The sequence below is a fragment of the Macrobrachium nipponense genome, chromosome 15 (genome assembly GCF_015104395.2).
Source record: "Macrobrachium nipponense isolate FS-2020 chromosome 15, ASM1510439v2, whole genome shotgun sequence".
In the NCBI taxonomy this organism is placed as follows: Eukaryota; Metazoa; Arthropoda; class Malacostraca; order Decapoda; family Palaemonidae; genus Macrobrachium; species Macrobrachium nipponense.
The window spans coordinates 8,838,474-8,855,772 of record NC_087208.1 but is presented as its reverse complement, the minus strand read 5'-3'; the positions used below and the strand labels follow the sequence as shown (position 1 = coordinate 8,855,772).

The following is a 17,299-nucleotide window of genomic DNA, read 5'->3' as shown; positions in this document are numbered from 1 at the left end:
GATCATTTATATATAGATTCCTAGTGCGTACACGCAAAAATATATTTTGATTCTGTTATTTATGATCATTTATATATATAGGATACATGACCGAGGTTATACTACTTCACATTTAACTAGCTTTCGAACCACTTTTCGTCCATTACACAGTTCCAGACAACCACCTATAGCCAAATGAAACGGCCGATTTCACAGGGTTAAAACAAGGGGAAAATTTGCCTGGGCGGGTCCAACGTTCTATTTTGCGCTCATACTTATTCTCTGCGTCCTAAGCTACATGATTACGTTCGCGATGAATAAAACCATCCCAGCACGAGTCCTTCGCCAGCAAAGTAGAGTTCAATATCCTTCGGGTCGTAATTTGTCGGAAGTATGTCCCCTTTGTAGTCGATTTCCGACAGTGGCTGGAGCGTTCCGCATGAAACGAGATTAACGACGAGATACGGTGTCGGTCGAAGAACTCCATGATGGTGCTTATTCCGTTCACATTGTAGGCGGTTGTTACTCGACTGCCGTCGTCCGCAGCGACGAACGGTTTTTTTTTGAAGTTTCGATGTGAAACTCTCGTACTGCAGGATACTGTAACAGGTTCCATTAATCAGCCTGCAAGTGAAATTATACTTGTCACAAGGGCAAAGTAAATTCAGACGACATCCAAATACAGGGGAGGGGAGAGAGCCATTTAGGCCAGACTTAACCCACATGAATTCGCTGATATTTTGGAATTCAAAAGAGTCAGCTGTACAAACTTTTTTATCCATGGCATTAACAATGAGTGAACCTTTCCAGGTCTATGATGACTGTAAAAATATCCATAATTATAAAAAATAAACAGATATCAATACGAATCCCAAAGAAAATTCGATATTACTGGTAGTAAATTACTAGACAAAGAAGTGGAAAACGGAGCTATTTGTAAGATTGCCAGGCAACATAAGAGTCAAAGAGAAGAATAATCATGATTCTGTATTCTCTATGCTAACTGAAATTAAGTTGATAAAATCTGATCCTATGTGCCCTAACAAAAGTTTCATATTCAATTTCTTTTCTCGCGCGCATCCTCTGAGGTTAATTTTAAAAACTTTATTAATAGGTAGGAGATGCAACGAAAAAACCCACTATGTAACTAATTTCTAAATAAGCTTTGGTTTTTTCAAGAAAATGTGACATTTTCCCATGAATGTTTTACTTGAATTGTAATAGGCTAATGTTGCAAGTAAATATTTCATATACATATCTTGATACTTCTAAATGTCTATGAGGTTCAGAAAAAATTAATTCATTTTGTTGTTATAGAAATTCTATTTGCTTATTTTGTTTATTAATTTTAAAATGATTGCAACTCCTTAGTTGCATTGCGCATACGGATAGACACGTCTGCCTTGCCCATGAGAAGTTCGGGCTAAGCATTCCTTTCTCCAGTCAATCTGCTTTGCAAGCGCGAGATGAAGCCTGTGCAAGCAGATATTTGAGGTTAAAGGAATCAATGCTGATACGGCAAACGCGACAGACTTCTAGAACTGATGACGTCGTCACCAGCTTAAGAGTTACGTTACTTGCTGTAAGAGATACGACTTTAGGATAAATTTTTTGTTTTTTTTTAATACTCGACCCACATGAGAAGAATGTCTGAAAAAAAACAGTACCAAAATTGAACAATATATTAGTTTCATGTTGGAAATCTGCATAATTGTAATTATGTTAAATTAAATATTCCTTATTCAAACTAATGAAAAAGGTTTCCATACAAATTCTATATATATTATTAGCCCTGTATAAGATTCATATAGGATTATTCCATAGATAAGATTTTCACTTCTAGACTTCCTGACTTTAAAATCTCTTTTATTTTATTTTATTTATTTATTTGTTTATTATTATTATTATTTTTTTTCATTGACTACGAATATAAATCACCGGGACAGACAATATGTCAGTAGGTTTTGGATATGTGTTTGAACTTTTAGCTTATTTGTCATTACTAAAGCGTTAAGTTAGAGTTCAAATCTTTACGCATATATATTTGGATATTTAATTAACCTATGGTTACGTTTTGCTTATTTGATTTTATCGTGATTCCTTTTTTTATTATAATTTGTAACCCTTCCGACTTCTTACGGAGTGTATTATATTGACTCCACTTGTATCCATTTATTTTATTTTTTTATTTTTTTATTTATTTATTTATTTATATCTATATATGGTTGTATATATATTTGATAAATTAATGGTTGGCCTTGAATTAAGGTTGGCTTGGAATATGTGGGAAAAGTGTTCTAGCGGCGTACCGTATAAGGCTACTTGCGGTATCAAGATATGAATGATAAAGGTATTTAAAACCGCGAGAACCGCTATAATCCAGTTCGGATCCAATATCACGAGTTGTAACTCGTAAGACATTGACACTTCCTATTTAATTATCCGTTATTCTACCAAACCGATTGACTCTGGGTGATAAAATATATTATTGGTTTTCTTAATGGAAAGGAATTCACACGCAAGTTAAGGAGATTATTATTGATTTACACCACCCGAGTCACAGATTATTATGTGTTGAATTCCATGTTTACTGATTTAGCCTCCATAAATATTCCTAACGCACTCAATTGCGGTGTTTGTTTTTAGTGCTATTAATTCTATATAACGTGTCAAGGAACTATTAACACTAAGAAGTGTTTATTCCCTCTGTCAGACTCGTAATTCTGTTAATAATTCTACGTATATTCTTTCAAGGATTGGTTTGGCACAGGATAGGCCCCTAAACTGACAGGTGTCTTAGTGTATCCCTTGTTTTCATGACACGTGTTACAATTAGTTATGTGCTTTTTATATCTGTAAGCATCGTAGGCCAGTAAAATAGTGATTTCGGCTCTGTGACATAGTAGGGAACCCTGGATGACGGAATGCAACCAGTTTATGACGATTGGTATGAAAGAGATTATTACTACTACCTGGTCGTTAGTCATCTGCTGTGTTCTTCGGGTTTTCCTCGTCACGGACCTACATATAATATTACATTTGATTACATTATTCTGTTACACATACTTTAAATATACTTTTGCTTTAGGGTTTCTGCTCGAAGTGTTTATTGTTTTTGCTTAGCCGCTGACCCTGTTTCCGTCCGAAGTGTTTATTGTTTGCTTATTGCTGCTGACTCTGTTTCCGTTCGAAGTGTTTATTGTTTTGGTTATGTCTGTTGACTCTTGCTTTGTTCAGTTTGTAACAGTTCTGCGCTCCAACCCAGATATTCAATGCTCGCGATCTCTTGGGTTAAGGAATTTTCTTGTTTAGATACGGTTTTTTTTTAACAATAGGCACGGATGTTTCTATATCTTTTAGTCCAATTAATGGTTCTTTGCAGTATGGTGCGGGATTGCGGGATAATGCGTCAGCTATGATAACTGCTTTCCCAGGTAGATATCTTATCTTGGCTCCAAAGACCTGAATGATCATTTGTCACCGAGTTCCTTTTGGACTGTGATTAAAGCCTTTGAAAAACTCGGTAAAGGACTCATGTTCAGTTAGGACTTTATCAGGATAGCCATAGATTATGAACTTAAAATGTACTAGTGAGTTAAAGATACCTAGCCCTTCCTTCCTATTACTGCATATTTACTTTCAGAGGGCTTTAGTTTACGTGAATAAAAAGCTATAGGAAAGAACTGTTTATCATATTACTGAAGTAGTACCCCTCTTACCCCTTGGTCTGAGGCGTCTGTTGCAATAAAAAAATTCCTTATTTAAATCAGGGATTTTTAAGTTAGGTGAGCTGCATTATTCCGTTTTTTAAGATATCGAACGCCTGTTGATGCTTTTTAGACCATAATAAATCTACGCTCTTCTTTGTAAGATCTGTTAAAGGAGCTGTCATGATTGAAGAGTTACATATTTACATACGATTGTAATACCCACTACAGCGCAAAAGTGCTGTATCCCCCTTTTACGTTAATAAGTACCGGAAAGTTATGAATAGCCGACACCTTACCATGGACTTCTTTAAGACCTTGACTAGACACATAAAACCTAGATAAACATGTTCGGTTTTTAAAACTCACATTTAGATATTTTACTCTGAGATTATTTGTCTTTGTCTCTGTAGCACTAGCTCTAGTTTATGTGAATGTACTTCTAAGGTATTTAGAAAAGATTATAAGACCAACCATATGCATGTAGGGTATCCCCTAAAAGTCTCCAAACACTATATTATAATTGGGGCGCAACGTAAGCCGGAGGCATACGTAAAAATTGATAATGTCCCCTGAGTGTGCTGAAAACGGTGTATGAGGTACAATCACTTAGGTAATGGTATCTGGTAAAAGCTTTTAAAGTAAGTCCAAGCTGGTGAAAAATTTATTCTAACCTAGCAGAGATAAGATGTCGTCGGTACATGGCACTGGAAACTATCGGGAGTCGTTTCCTTGTTAAGCGACAGAAATCTGCGCAGATACGCCAAGTCCGATCTTTTATGGCATGACGTTTGAGGGAAAATTATATGGGCTATTTGATTTCCTAATGGCTCCTATTACTAATACTTTTCAACTGCGTCATTTACCTCTATTTTGAAATTTCAGTGAGAGTCTATACGAAGGTACGTATATAGCTTTATGTTTGTCCTTAGACCGTATTTTGTGTTAAATTACATCCGTTTTTCCCAGAGATCACTCGCTAGTGGAGAAACTTCCTGGTATTCAGGTAAAAGATAAAAAAAAATTTCTGCTGAATCACCTCTGCTTGAATGACTTTACGGATATTACTTTAGATAGATTATCAGAGAGATTCATCCACGACTGGTTGGGCGGGATTAAAAATTAGCAACAATAAAAAATGCGATATTTATAACTTCCGTATCCACGATATGTATACGTTTGTGGATCACTAGATTTAACTTGTTGCTGCTAGTCAACCGTGTCTAGGGCTTTGTTCGCGGAAATCGTTATATTTCAGAGTGTCGGGAAGGATTAAAATTTCATTTCCCAGCAAAGTCTTTTTACACGCACTAAGACATTCGAGGGTGAATGCTTCTCGAGATTTTGCGCGCAAAGTGCGACTGCGGTTGTGGGAGAATTCTGTTGGGTCATTTGAACAATGTTACGATTTATGAGACAAATGTATAGTTCCTTTATATAAGTTATTATTTGATTAACTGTCTCATTTTTGTTCAAACGGATTTTAATATGTTTGAAGGTTTATAGGTTTTCCTTTGATAAACACGCCTTATTTTGCAGGATGTAAGATAATATTTTGTATACCCCTAGATGGATCTTACAATTACACTAGATACAGATCAATGTTTTTTATAACTATAGAGGTATCTGTAAGCGCTCGCTTATCCGGACTTCTCATTAGGGAAGTTCGAACAACAGACGGTGAGTCCGTAAATACAGGATATTACGTTTACTAAAGGAATAAAACAAGATATTCTAATTTTTACGGCGCTTACAGTCGGGCTTAATCCACCACTACTTATAATAACTTATTGTATTAAAATTACTAGAACCTGCTCTGATTACTTGATACTGTCGTGTGATTCATACGAAAATTCCTTTTTAATTCAAAAAGGTATTGGCATGTATAATCCAACATCGCTTTTCCCCACTCTGCTAGAGTCGCTTATTGTGTGGAATTTGCTATGCTTTGAACACATCGGCAGTTTTGACTGACCTTGACCGCTTGACTAGGTGACACAGTCACCGAGTTTGCTTGTTTGATTCTGAACGGGCTACTGTTTCTATTTCTTTTTGTAATAATTAGGATCCTTCTCTTTATTACCATCGGCAACGTATTGTGTGCTTTTAGCATTATGTTGCTGGTTACGTATAAAGCAATGAATGACGAACTATTAGGAACTGAGCGATTACTATTAAGACAAGTTATCACTACTGCATTCAATATTAACTGTTTGTACTTCATTCTTTGCTAAAATTTGAAATAGTGAGGGATCCTGGTCAGCGCATTTAGCCTAATGAAAGTTTTTATAGACATGTTATTCCTTGCAATCCAGCCATATTTTTAAAGTTAAGTTGAGTCATTGAGGTTCGATATTTTATATAACTCAAAAGACTCAAGGCTAAAACTGCGATCGGGACTTTGCAAAGGAGCATTTATTGTCATAACCCGAAATAGTGTTACCTCTAATTTATATAGATTTGTACGGGTGTTCCACGTGTTTTCTAATCACTACGGTGCTTAACGACCCTATCCATGCATCTGTATAAATACAGACGTCCACTGCGTAAACGCATATTCACTGTTTAATATGATTTGTTACGTAAGGGATTAATAATCACCCAAAATGATAAAATTAACATAGTATATGATTATGATATTTCAGTAGAACTTCTGGAAACAGACACTCAAAGATAAAAAACTCGCAGTAGCGAAATCTCAATGATGTAGATAATTTCTGTAAAAAAGTAAGATTAAGAATGTCTCGTAACTTCAGCCACAGGAATAACGAAATTCGACCTGCAAAGGAAACACTCAAAGTTACTCCAAATGAATAAAAAATTGTACTTAGCTTGCTTTTGTGGGAAGTCACGGTGTTCCGATAACGACACACGGCCTTGGTCCTCCTTCTCTATTTAGCGGATGACCTGGTTTGGCTTCAGTTTCCCCCGTGCGCGTTGTTTCGATGATTCGAGCCCTTGAAAGATCCGATGCTGCAGACGCGTTCGGTTTGTTTCTTGAAGTGCCGGAAACGCTCACTAACGATGTTTTCTTGAATGATTCTAATGAGAGACGAAGCTTGCGTTGCGTAGGAAAAAGACACGTCAGTTTGTTTCTTGAAGTTATTCACTAAACGATGATACTAAGTTGCTTGAAGAATCTCTTGCTTTTCGTCGTCGGTGAAGTTCTTGTTGTTTTCTGAAGTCGCTCACTAAACGATGATACTAGGTTGCTTGAAGAATCTGCTGCTTTCGTCGTCGTTGACTTCATGGTTTATTATTCTGTTTTATCTTCGGAGAAGTTGTAGAGTCCTTCTGGTACGCATGCCACCACTTTTAGGCGCGTACAGCCGCTTGCCACCACTTTTAGGCCTGTTGCCTTGTATGATAAGGCGCCCTATGAGGTAATGTTAGACTTGCGATAATCTTACACTAAGTCGGTTGGTATTGCACTTCCATCTTCAATGGAGTGTCTTGGGGTTTGTAGATCACTTACGAAGTCGGGATTATCTTCTTGTTTATGACGACGATGTGTTAAACTCATGATGAATCGGTGAGGAGGTTCTTGTAGAAAACACGAAGTATAAAAATATATCTATTCTTCTGAAGTTTTACATGGTGAAGATCAGATATGATTGTACAAGTCTTCTATGACGATAGCTTGATCGCTTCTGCCAATGATGATGGCTACTTCTGTTCTCTCTACATGATAAAGCTTAGGTAAAGAGATACAGGTCTTCTAATGACGATAGCTAACTCTGTTCTGCTTGTCTACCATCTCTGTTACAAGTTATGAAGGAAGCAGATAGTAGTTCGAACATATGAACATACAATCAGATGACATAGTTTCATACGAACACACAATCAAAATGAGACACGCTACAGATCACGTAGGCCATTTGAATTATAGGTCGCGGTAGTTGTCTCAAGCAGGGAGCTTGGACTAAGGTTTATAAACAATTGAATGACTACAGGTGACGGCATGTTATCTTAGCCTACTTTTATTGTATACGTCATCTTTAGCGTCTCTAGTCTGATCACATTCCTGCAAGCAATCTGGTTGAACTCTTTAGTTTTAGTCTTTTATATATATGGACTAACATTCCATATTTTTATTATGTAAACACTTACATATGCACATATTTTGGGGAATAAAAGATAAAAGTTTCTTTGAACAGAAAATATTTTATAAACTTGCATTTTAAGGCATCAATTGTTGGTGCGGGGAATTTTAAAATAGCCGTTATCATTAGTGATGCTTTCACGCGATGGAGTTCGTAGCGAGAAGTCGGATCGACTCGCCTGAGATGTAGAAGAGAGCGGAGGTGGCGTATAAGAGTGATGGAGGGATTAGGCCGATGTTAATAAAATATCTCCCAATAAAATATATTCTTTGGGTTTTGAAGAAAAAAAAATGCATGCATCATTGAAACTGTTTCCCGCCCTATCCACGGTATTCAATGGCCACCGATAAAGAAACAAACAAAAAGAGTAAGCCTAACTGAATCTCTCATCCATCAAAGATAAGTTTGCTTATTCATTAGACTTATTCAATAGACACCTATCAAAGATTTTAAGTGTAGATTTAAAAATCTCTTCCTCTCCATCTAAAGTATTCATCGGACACCAGTCATAAGCATCGAGCTAGTCATGATTCCTGGGTTCAGCAATATCGTGACGAGGTACTAGAATTCAAAATTCACAAATGAATGTTGCTCAGCAACATTTACACTACTGTATTGTCTTGCTCTCTTGTGGTGCTCCAAGGTGTTCCACCTCTAGGCCCATGTTCTAAACTTTGCTGTTCTTTAAACAATTTGATTCATCTATGTATGATTCTCTCCAGTTATTAAGCTTTCTTGATATCTCTTCAATGGGAACTTGCACTGAATGCAGTGCAATAATTGTCTCTTGCTCATCGAGGGATGTTTCTTAGAACGATAAAAGACACACTGACATTAGATTTCCGTGCACATAACGACATCAAAAGCAACAGAGTGAGGTCGCATGGTTCACACTGTTAGGTTATCTTTTTTTTTTTTCAAGCATTTTGTGAGATTCCAATGTTTCCTGTAAAATTTAACAAATGGAATAGTTCAACTACCTTCAACTTAATACTGAAATGATAATGTAAGGACTATGTTTATGCGATACCGCTAGTGATATATGTCTCCTATCTATTTGGTAATGTATATCAGTGGTTGTGATATGACGTTTTCTATCACTTCGTTTCATTCACCTCAATTTTGCTAAATGGAAAATAGTTTTACACAATGACATAACATAATGTTCTAAAGATATCAGTGACTGTTTTTAACGTCATTACATAGGATTTATTCCATCTTTGAAAAGAAAAATAGATAAATAAGGCATGAATTGTGTGTCAGGCAGGTGAACGGAAAATTATGAAACTGCCACCAGTTTTTTGGCCGACAGTACATGGTCCCGGTTTGAACAGAGTACTGGCTTGTGAGAAACACCCATACATGATCATGTAAAGGACCACGTACATGTATGTCAGGCAAGACATGTACCCGACACCGGTCGTGGGAGTAATAATGTAGTACATGAACATGTGATAATTCAAGTACATGACAGTGAGACGCCGACCAAGCAAGATCTTGAGATGAGGAACGTCGCTGAAGAGAGCTACCTGAAGGAGATGGACTCCTCAGTCTAAGGTCTCTTCCAGGAGAATGAGAAGCACATCCATGGGCTACTGAAGCCTCATGTTTTCGACCCTCAGCCTCAGTCTTGCCGAGCGAAGAATCCTTAGACGAAGCTTGAGCGACCTTCACATCTGAAACCTTCGACTTTTTAATCGGCACTTTATCATCCTTGCGCCAATGAACTGGTAAAGTAACAAACGAAGAGGGTTCGCCCCCGGTCTCGTCAGCATGAACGGGCAAGGGTGATTCACATTCACGTACAGGAACAGAAGAGGTGTCACCTCCATCATCAGTAAGTACATGCAGAGATGATTTACATCTACAAACAGATGTTGAAACACTCTTATTGCTCTCAACACTCACACTCTCACAAACAATTACATGAGAGGGAGAGTTACGGCCGTGAGGGGAAGACGAAGATATACATTACTCTCACGATGTACAGGAGAAACACAGCCATGTATCGAAGAGGAGGATGCCTTTCTTCCACCATCTACACTGCCAACCTCACAAACGCAAACGTGTGAGAAACGTGTGAGGAGGAGACACGACCTTGAGGGGCATATGGAGAAACACTTCTCTCACTTGCACGAACATAGAAGTGCATGGAAGAGACAATGTTGTGAAGGGAAGAAGGCGATGCACTCCTTTCACTTGAATATGACGATACCACAAAGTCCTTGATCCTCTAACGTCTGACAAAATAGCAAGGGGGTGATGGAGAAGGAACAGGAGAAGGAGAGAAACTCCTCTCTCTACATGGTTTCCTGCTAGCAGGAGTAGGAGAAGGGACCCTCCGTTTATAACTCTTCTTCTTTGTAGATACGGCAGAAACCCTCTCTTATAAAACCGAGTCCAGTCTCTTGTAGACAGCTTGAACTAAAGCCTCGAACAGCTCAGTGAGAGAAGACAATGGCATCATATCGGGTAGTGGTGACGTCACACCTGGAGGATGAGTAGCCACCACATCTGATGTCATAGGCTGAGAGGGTACTGGGAGTGACATCACGACATCTCTGAGATCGGAGCTGGTCAATGGCATCACAGGCGGAGCGATAAGGTGCGACCCAGGGAGTGTCAATGATGACAAAGGGGCTAATCAAGGTTGCAGCAGGCGAGAGCCAATGTAGAGGAGTCCTGGGGGAGGTGGGACTGCTATAGGAGCAGGGGGGACAACTGGCCTCCAAGAAATGCAACAGCAGTCCATCCAAGGAAGGTGTACCCCGTGGCCCCAGCAATGCCCAAACAGCCGCCCTCTTGGATGACTCCGAATCTGAAAATAAGGCATTAGATGGTGTAGACTCCTCCCTCTCGGGTATAAAATGAGAACCCGAGGGAGAGAGGGCTATATTAAACATATCATCATCCTGTGGTACTCCCGATACTTCCATCGATGAATCGCTGGAAGAAAAGGAAGGAGTCAGGGGCACACTTGCACTAGCCACAGGGAGAGTGATCACGGGAGAAGGAGAAGCCGAATCCCTCCCAAGAAGGAGGAGTCAAAACTCTATGGTGCTCTATGGTGTTCCCTCCCCTTATAAAACATTCTCCACTACGACTTAGGCCAGGAACGACATTCCGGACAAGGATTAGTTATCGTACAATAATTAGCACAGCAACTACGCACGTCCAGTATGGGTCTGTGACAGCAGCTAAAAACCTTGAGCAAGGAAATCCCCGAATGCCCGAGCACATGCATTGACGAGGCCATGGAGACTGTAGAATCCATAATGCAGAAACACACAAACACACTGAAATGAAAGAAACATGAGCACAAATCAACCAACTTGAAAGGAGAGCAAAGCAATAGTGTCTTACTCTCCAAGGTGGTTAAGGAAAGACTGAACATGTCACGAGGCGGTGCACGGTCTCTGACCAGCTATCACCTCATACGTTGCAGGAGTTGCCAGATCTCACAGATTCCTTGCTTACAATCTTTGATTGTTTTAACTGGTTACCAGCTAGCACTTGGAAAATATTCTATTGTTAAGACTGAAGGTTTGTTCCACATACGAACAATAAATAAAGGTATAAGCCACGAAGGAAAGATAAACAACGAAGTTTCTACAAGATCTTTCGACTCAACATCCCTTACTTAGCAGACAAACTGACTTACATGAGAAATTCAGAGCACAGGAAAGGTTGTATAAGTGACAGATAAGGACTATGAGGAAATCAGTACCTAGAATCCAACACACCTGGAGAATGAGTAACCTTTCCAAACAAGCATAAACATGGGTACAATTTAAGAACAAAAAGATTAAGTCCAACTGCTCAGACACAGGGACAAGACAATTAAAGGATTATACAGGGCGATAGCTGACCACATTCACATCTTTTGGTAAACAAAAACTTATTCACAAAGCATATTAAACATACATATCCAAGGAAAATATCTCTAAGGCAACTAATTTGTATTTAAGTCTGTTATTATATCTTTGAGGTCATTCTTAAACATGTTACAAATTAACATTCCTTTTAGCGTGTTATTATAGGAAAAAACATGGACTGCCACTCCTTTTATCTTGGACAGTCGAGCAAGGGCTTAGAAGTAAGATTAAAACAGCATAAATATTCTGTCAAAATTGGGCAAATATCTAATGCAATATTCATTCATTTAAGTGAAAACAACCGTCAGATAACTTGGACTGGTAGTTCAGTAATTGCATGATCAAAAGATGTCTTATCACAAAATCTTTTAGAATCTGCCATAATACAACTTACTTCCCATTGTAATTTTAATATTAGTCGTGGCCCGTTTAATTTAGACCCTTGTATTTGTAACATGTTTAAGAATGACCTCCAAGATATAATTACAGACTTAAATACAAATTAGTTCCCTTAGAGATATTTTTTTGTATATGTATGTTTAATATGCTTTGTGAATAAGTTTTTGTTTACCTAAAGATCTGAATGTGGTCAGCTGTCACTCTGTATAATCCTTTAATTGTCTTGTCCCTGTGTCTGAGCAGTTGGACTTAATCTTTTTGTTCTTAAATTGTACCCATGTTATGCTTGTTTGGAAAGGTTACTCATTCTCCAAGTGTGTTGGATTCTAGGTACTAATCTCCTTATAATCCCTATCTGTCACTTATACGACCTTTCCTGTACTCTGAATTTCTCATGTAAGTCAGTTTGTCTGCTAAGTAAAGGACGTTGAGTCGAAAGATCTAGCAGAAACTCCGTTGTTTATCTTTCCTTCGTGGCTTATACCTTTATTTATGGATTTATCACATTCCAAACTTTCGTGATTCAGTTATACATACGAACAATGCATAATTCTCTAAAATAGCATACAATACTTTATAAATAAATTTTGATAATCCTGTCATTTTACATAAATCTGAGATAAACCCTTTAAGATTACACCTGAATTTCATTCCAATCACTATATGTACTCAAGTATATGAGAACAGGAAAAAAGGAAGCAGTTCAAATTATTTTCACCTCAGAGGATTAAAATCCATAGCAAAAGGGTGCAAAAAACATTTGGAAAAGATGGTAGGATTAAAGGCTTCAAGAGGTGAAAAAATTTATAGTGTGATTTACTTTCAAAAAAAGATGAAATTCTTTTACCAAAAACTGATTTACAGTATATCAAACACTATACTTACTCTTTCTCCATGTGGTTAAATACAATCACTTGAGCTGATTCAAAGCAGTCTGAGCTGATGTCCTGTTTTGTCACACAAATCTTCTGGTGTATTTCCTCCCTTGTTGAGTCATCTACACCAATGGACAGCTCAGCCTCTTGTGAAATATACTTCTGGAAAATTCTTAAAGCATCATCAGCAATGCTTTGTCTTAACTTCTGGGCTCTTGATAGAGTCAATGAATTTGAAAGCATAACACTACTCTCACCTTTCACTGAGAATGTTAAAGGCTCACTATTTGGCTGAAACAATTCTTCCTTCATCATACTGTTTAGCTTTGTATCTGAAATTTCACTTGAGCGCCAATCACTCCATTGTCCAGGAAACGGACTAACATAATTCTGCACATGGGATGGACCATCAGGAGAGTTTAATGGTGTGACATTGGCAGCCGTTTTAATATTGCTTACTAAATCTGGTAATACTAACCGCTTCCCATGTGAGCTCACTTCACTTTTAAAACTTATCAAACTTTTGTCACATACATCTAACTGAGGACAGGTCACAACACTAATACTTTCTGTGTGCTTTACAACAGTTTTATCTTTGTTGCAGCATCTTCCCTTATCACTATCACTTAGGCAACCTTCACCTACAAGTTTCTTTTCATAAAGATGAGTATCATTAGTGTGAATATGTGTCTCTGCTGATGCTTTGAAACTAGTAACATCAAGCCAAAACCTAGCATACTTATCTGATCCCCATCCTTGCAAAAACTGTAAGAAGTATGGAAGCGTTGAATGACTGCTGAATATGTCGGATACTGTTTTCACAAACTGAGATTCAACCATTAATGGGTCTTCTACTCCATCACCTGGCAAAAGCATAATGACATTAGTAAAACTAACATAACCTAGTAGTACTGGACAATTGAATTTTTAAAATTGATACCTAAAACTAAAAATGATATTGTTATGATACAATAAAGTTTCATACATACTTACCTGGCAGATATATACGATTAGGGCCCACCCAGCCTCCCCGCAAGGAGACAGGTGGAAGAGAGAAAATATGATAGAAAACGGGAATGGTTCCTTGTCCTGCCACCCAGGGCAGGCTGGTAGATCACCTGACCTACCTGTAGCGAGTGGCGCGAAATTTGAATTTCTGTCGGGGACGACGGAGTCTTAGCTATGTATATATCTGCCAGGTAAGTATGTATGAAACTTTATTGTATCATAACAATATCATTTTCATACAGTCAACTTACCTGTCAGATATATACATAGCTGATTGGCACCCCTCGGTGGAGGGTAAGAGACAGCTACTTATGGAATAGACAGGTAAACAACATATGTTGTAGGTACAAAAAACCTTGGTTCCTACCTGATAGGTGGTAGACTTTGTGGCTGTTGCCCAGGAGTCTGCATCACCTCAAGAAACTTTAGCGAGATATGTGATCTATGGCCATGAGTTCTTGTGGGTCTGCCGAAGGGGTCTTATCCACTTACTCGGCAGAGCCTGAAAGGACTTTGTCAATGGGTGCTGATCCACTTATATGACAATACACCTTATGAAGGAGCACACAACCAATCCCGACCACCTGATCCTAACCACCATGTTAGTATTAATAATTGTTCCGAGTTATCCCCAAACTCTTCACAACAACCATAACTCAAAACCAAATTACACACGCTCACATAATTTTCAAAAAAAAAAAATTAATGATACTCATCTAAAAAAAGATATCACAAGAGTTCCTTACTGAACGGAAGTGACTGGCCGCCAGTGCGACATCTGCACTTGTTCAGCAGAAAGTCTAGAACATATCTAGTAGACTTATGCATCATTTTAAGGATTGGTGTTAGCTCCTGTACCCAGGATTTTGCCCGCAGACACGAAAGGACCTAGAGAAAAACATTTCTCGTAGGTTACACGAACGTCCTTTAAATAGTGAGAAGCAAACACTGAATTACACCTCCAATATGTCGCTTCCAAGATATTCTTTAGTGACATATTTCTTTGAAAAGAGAGACGTAGCTACTGCTCTCACCTCATGAGCTCTTACTCTCAGGAGTTTCAAAGAGTCGTCCGTGCAGGCCTTATGAGAGTCGGTATTGACGTTCCTAACAAAAAAGGCTAACGCATTTCTGGACATAGGTCTTGAAGGGTCCTTCACCGAGCACCAGAGACCTTGTCTAGAACCTCCCAACTGTTTCTTCCTCTGCATGTAGAACTTTAGAGCTCTTACTGGGCAAAGAGACCTCTCAGCTTCTCTGCCGGCGAGACCCGATAAGCCTTTAACTTCGAAGTTTCTCGGCCAGGGATTCGAAGGATTTTCATTCTTCGCCAGAAATAAAGCTTTGAATGAACAGATGGCTGAGTCTAGTTTGAATCCCACTTTATCATTAAGGGCGTGCAGCTCACTAACTCTCTTAGCTGTCGCCAGTGACAAAAGAAACAAACATTTTCTCGTTAGGTCACGAAACGAGGCCATATGCAGAGGTTCGAATCTTCCCGAGGACAAGAACTTCAGGACCACGTCAAGGTTCCAGTTTGGGGGAGATGTATTCTTAGACTTCATGGTCTCAAAGGATCTAACAAGATCGTGTAGATCTCTATTATTTGCCAGATCTAGGCCTCTATTTCTAAAGACGGCCGAAAGCATACTCCTGTAGCCCTTTATAGTGGCTACGGAGAGACAAGATTCCTCTCTCAGGAATAACAGAAAATCGGCAATTTCTGTTACAGAGGTACTGGAGGAGGACAACTTCTTCGACTTGCACCACCTTCTAAATACTTCCCACTTAGACTGGTAAACTCGCATAGTGGAAGTTCTCCGGGCTCTAGCAATCGTGCTTGCAGCCTTGCGAGAAAAGCCTCTCGCTCTGACAAGTCTTTCGATAGTCGAAAGGCAGTCAGAGCGAGAGCGGGGAGGTTTTGATAAACCTCTCGAAGTGTGGTTGTCTGAGAAGATCCATCCTTTGTGGGAGGGATCTGGGGAAGTCTACCATCCACTCCAGTACCTCCGTGAACCACTCTTGAGCTGGCCAAAAGGGGGCTATCAGGGTCATTTTCGTCCCCTTCGAGGTCACAAACTTCCTGAGCACTTGTCCCAGAATCTTGAATGGGGGAAATGCATATACGTCTACATGAGACCAATCTAGAAGGAAGGCGTCTACTGTTAGAGCTCTGGGGTCTTCTACTACTGAGCAAAAGACTTCCAGTCTTTTTTAGAGGAACGTGGCAAAGAGGTCCACATGAGGAGTCCCCCAAAGAGACCAGAGACTCCGACAAACTTCTGAGTGGAGGGTCCATTCGGTGTGAAGGACCTGGTTCCTCCTGCTCAGCCTGTCTGCCCTCACGTTCCTTACTCCTTGAACAAACCTCGTCAATAGGGAGATGTTCCTCTGGGATGTCCACAAAAGAAGGTCTCTTGCGAGTTCGTACAAGGCATACGAGTGTGTCCCTCCTTGCTTTCGAATGTAGGCAAGGGCGGTTGTGTTGTCCGCATTCACTTGGACTACCTTGTTCGTCACTAAAGGCTCGAAGCTCTTTAGGGCCAGGTGTACGGCAAACAGTTCTTTGCAATTTATGTGCCAGGACACCTGAATTGCATTCCAGGTGCCTGACACCTCTCTCTTTCCCAAAGTTGCTCCCCAACCTTTTTCAGACGCGTCGGAAAACAATACAAGGCTCGGGTTCTGAGTCTCTAGGGAAGTACCCTTGTTCTCCTTCAGAGGGGGCAACCACCATTCCAAGTGACGTCTCATCATTACTGGAATGGGAAAACTGTCCGAAAGAAGTCCTGTCTTCATGTTCCACGATCTTCTGAGGAAGAACTGAAGAGGACGGAGATGAAGTCTTCCTAGAGGAAAGAACTGTTCAAGCGAGGAAAGGGTCCCTAAAAGGCTCAACCATTCCCTCGCCGAAGTACGTTTTTTCCCTAAGAAGAGAGAGACTTTCTCTAAGCCTCTCGTTAGTCTCCCTTGAGAAGGAAATACTCGAAAACCCCGAGAATCCATCTGAATCCCCAGATAGACCAAGTTCTGGCTGGGGATCAGTTGGGACTTCTCGAGGTTCACGAGTAATCCTAAGGTCTTGATCAGGTTTAGGGTCAAAGCAAGGTCCTCCAAACACTGTCTCTCTGATTTTGCTCTGATGAGCCAGTCGTCTAGGTACAGAGAGATACTGATACCTTTCAGGTGAAGTCATCTCGCCACATTTTTCATCAGGCTTGTGAAGACCTGAGGAGCAGTGGAAAGGCCGAAACACAAGGCCCTGAATTGGAAGATCCTTCCCCCCGTCATGAAACGGAGGTACTTCTTCGACGAAGGATGAATCGGGATGTGAAAATAGGCATCTTGGAGAT

The 17,299-nt window shown here is 39.5% G+C and overlaps 1 protein-coding gene across 1 annotated transcript in view; it reads right to left on the bottom strand.

Annotated features, from left to right (window-relative positions):
• Nucleotides 1-17,299, bottom strand: part of LOC135226994 (A-kinase anchor protein 10, mitochondrial-like) — a 586,899-nt gene that overhangs the window by 416,102 nt on the left and 153,498 nt on the right. The window contains exon 3 of the mRNA XM_064266721.1: nt 12,949-13,801. Coding sequence (XP_064122791.1) covers nt 12,949-13,801 — 853 coding nt within the window. The remainder of the gene's footprint in view (nt 1-12,948; nt 13,802-17,299) is intronic.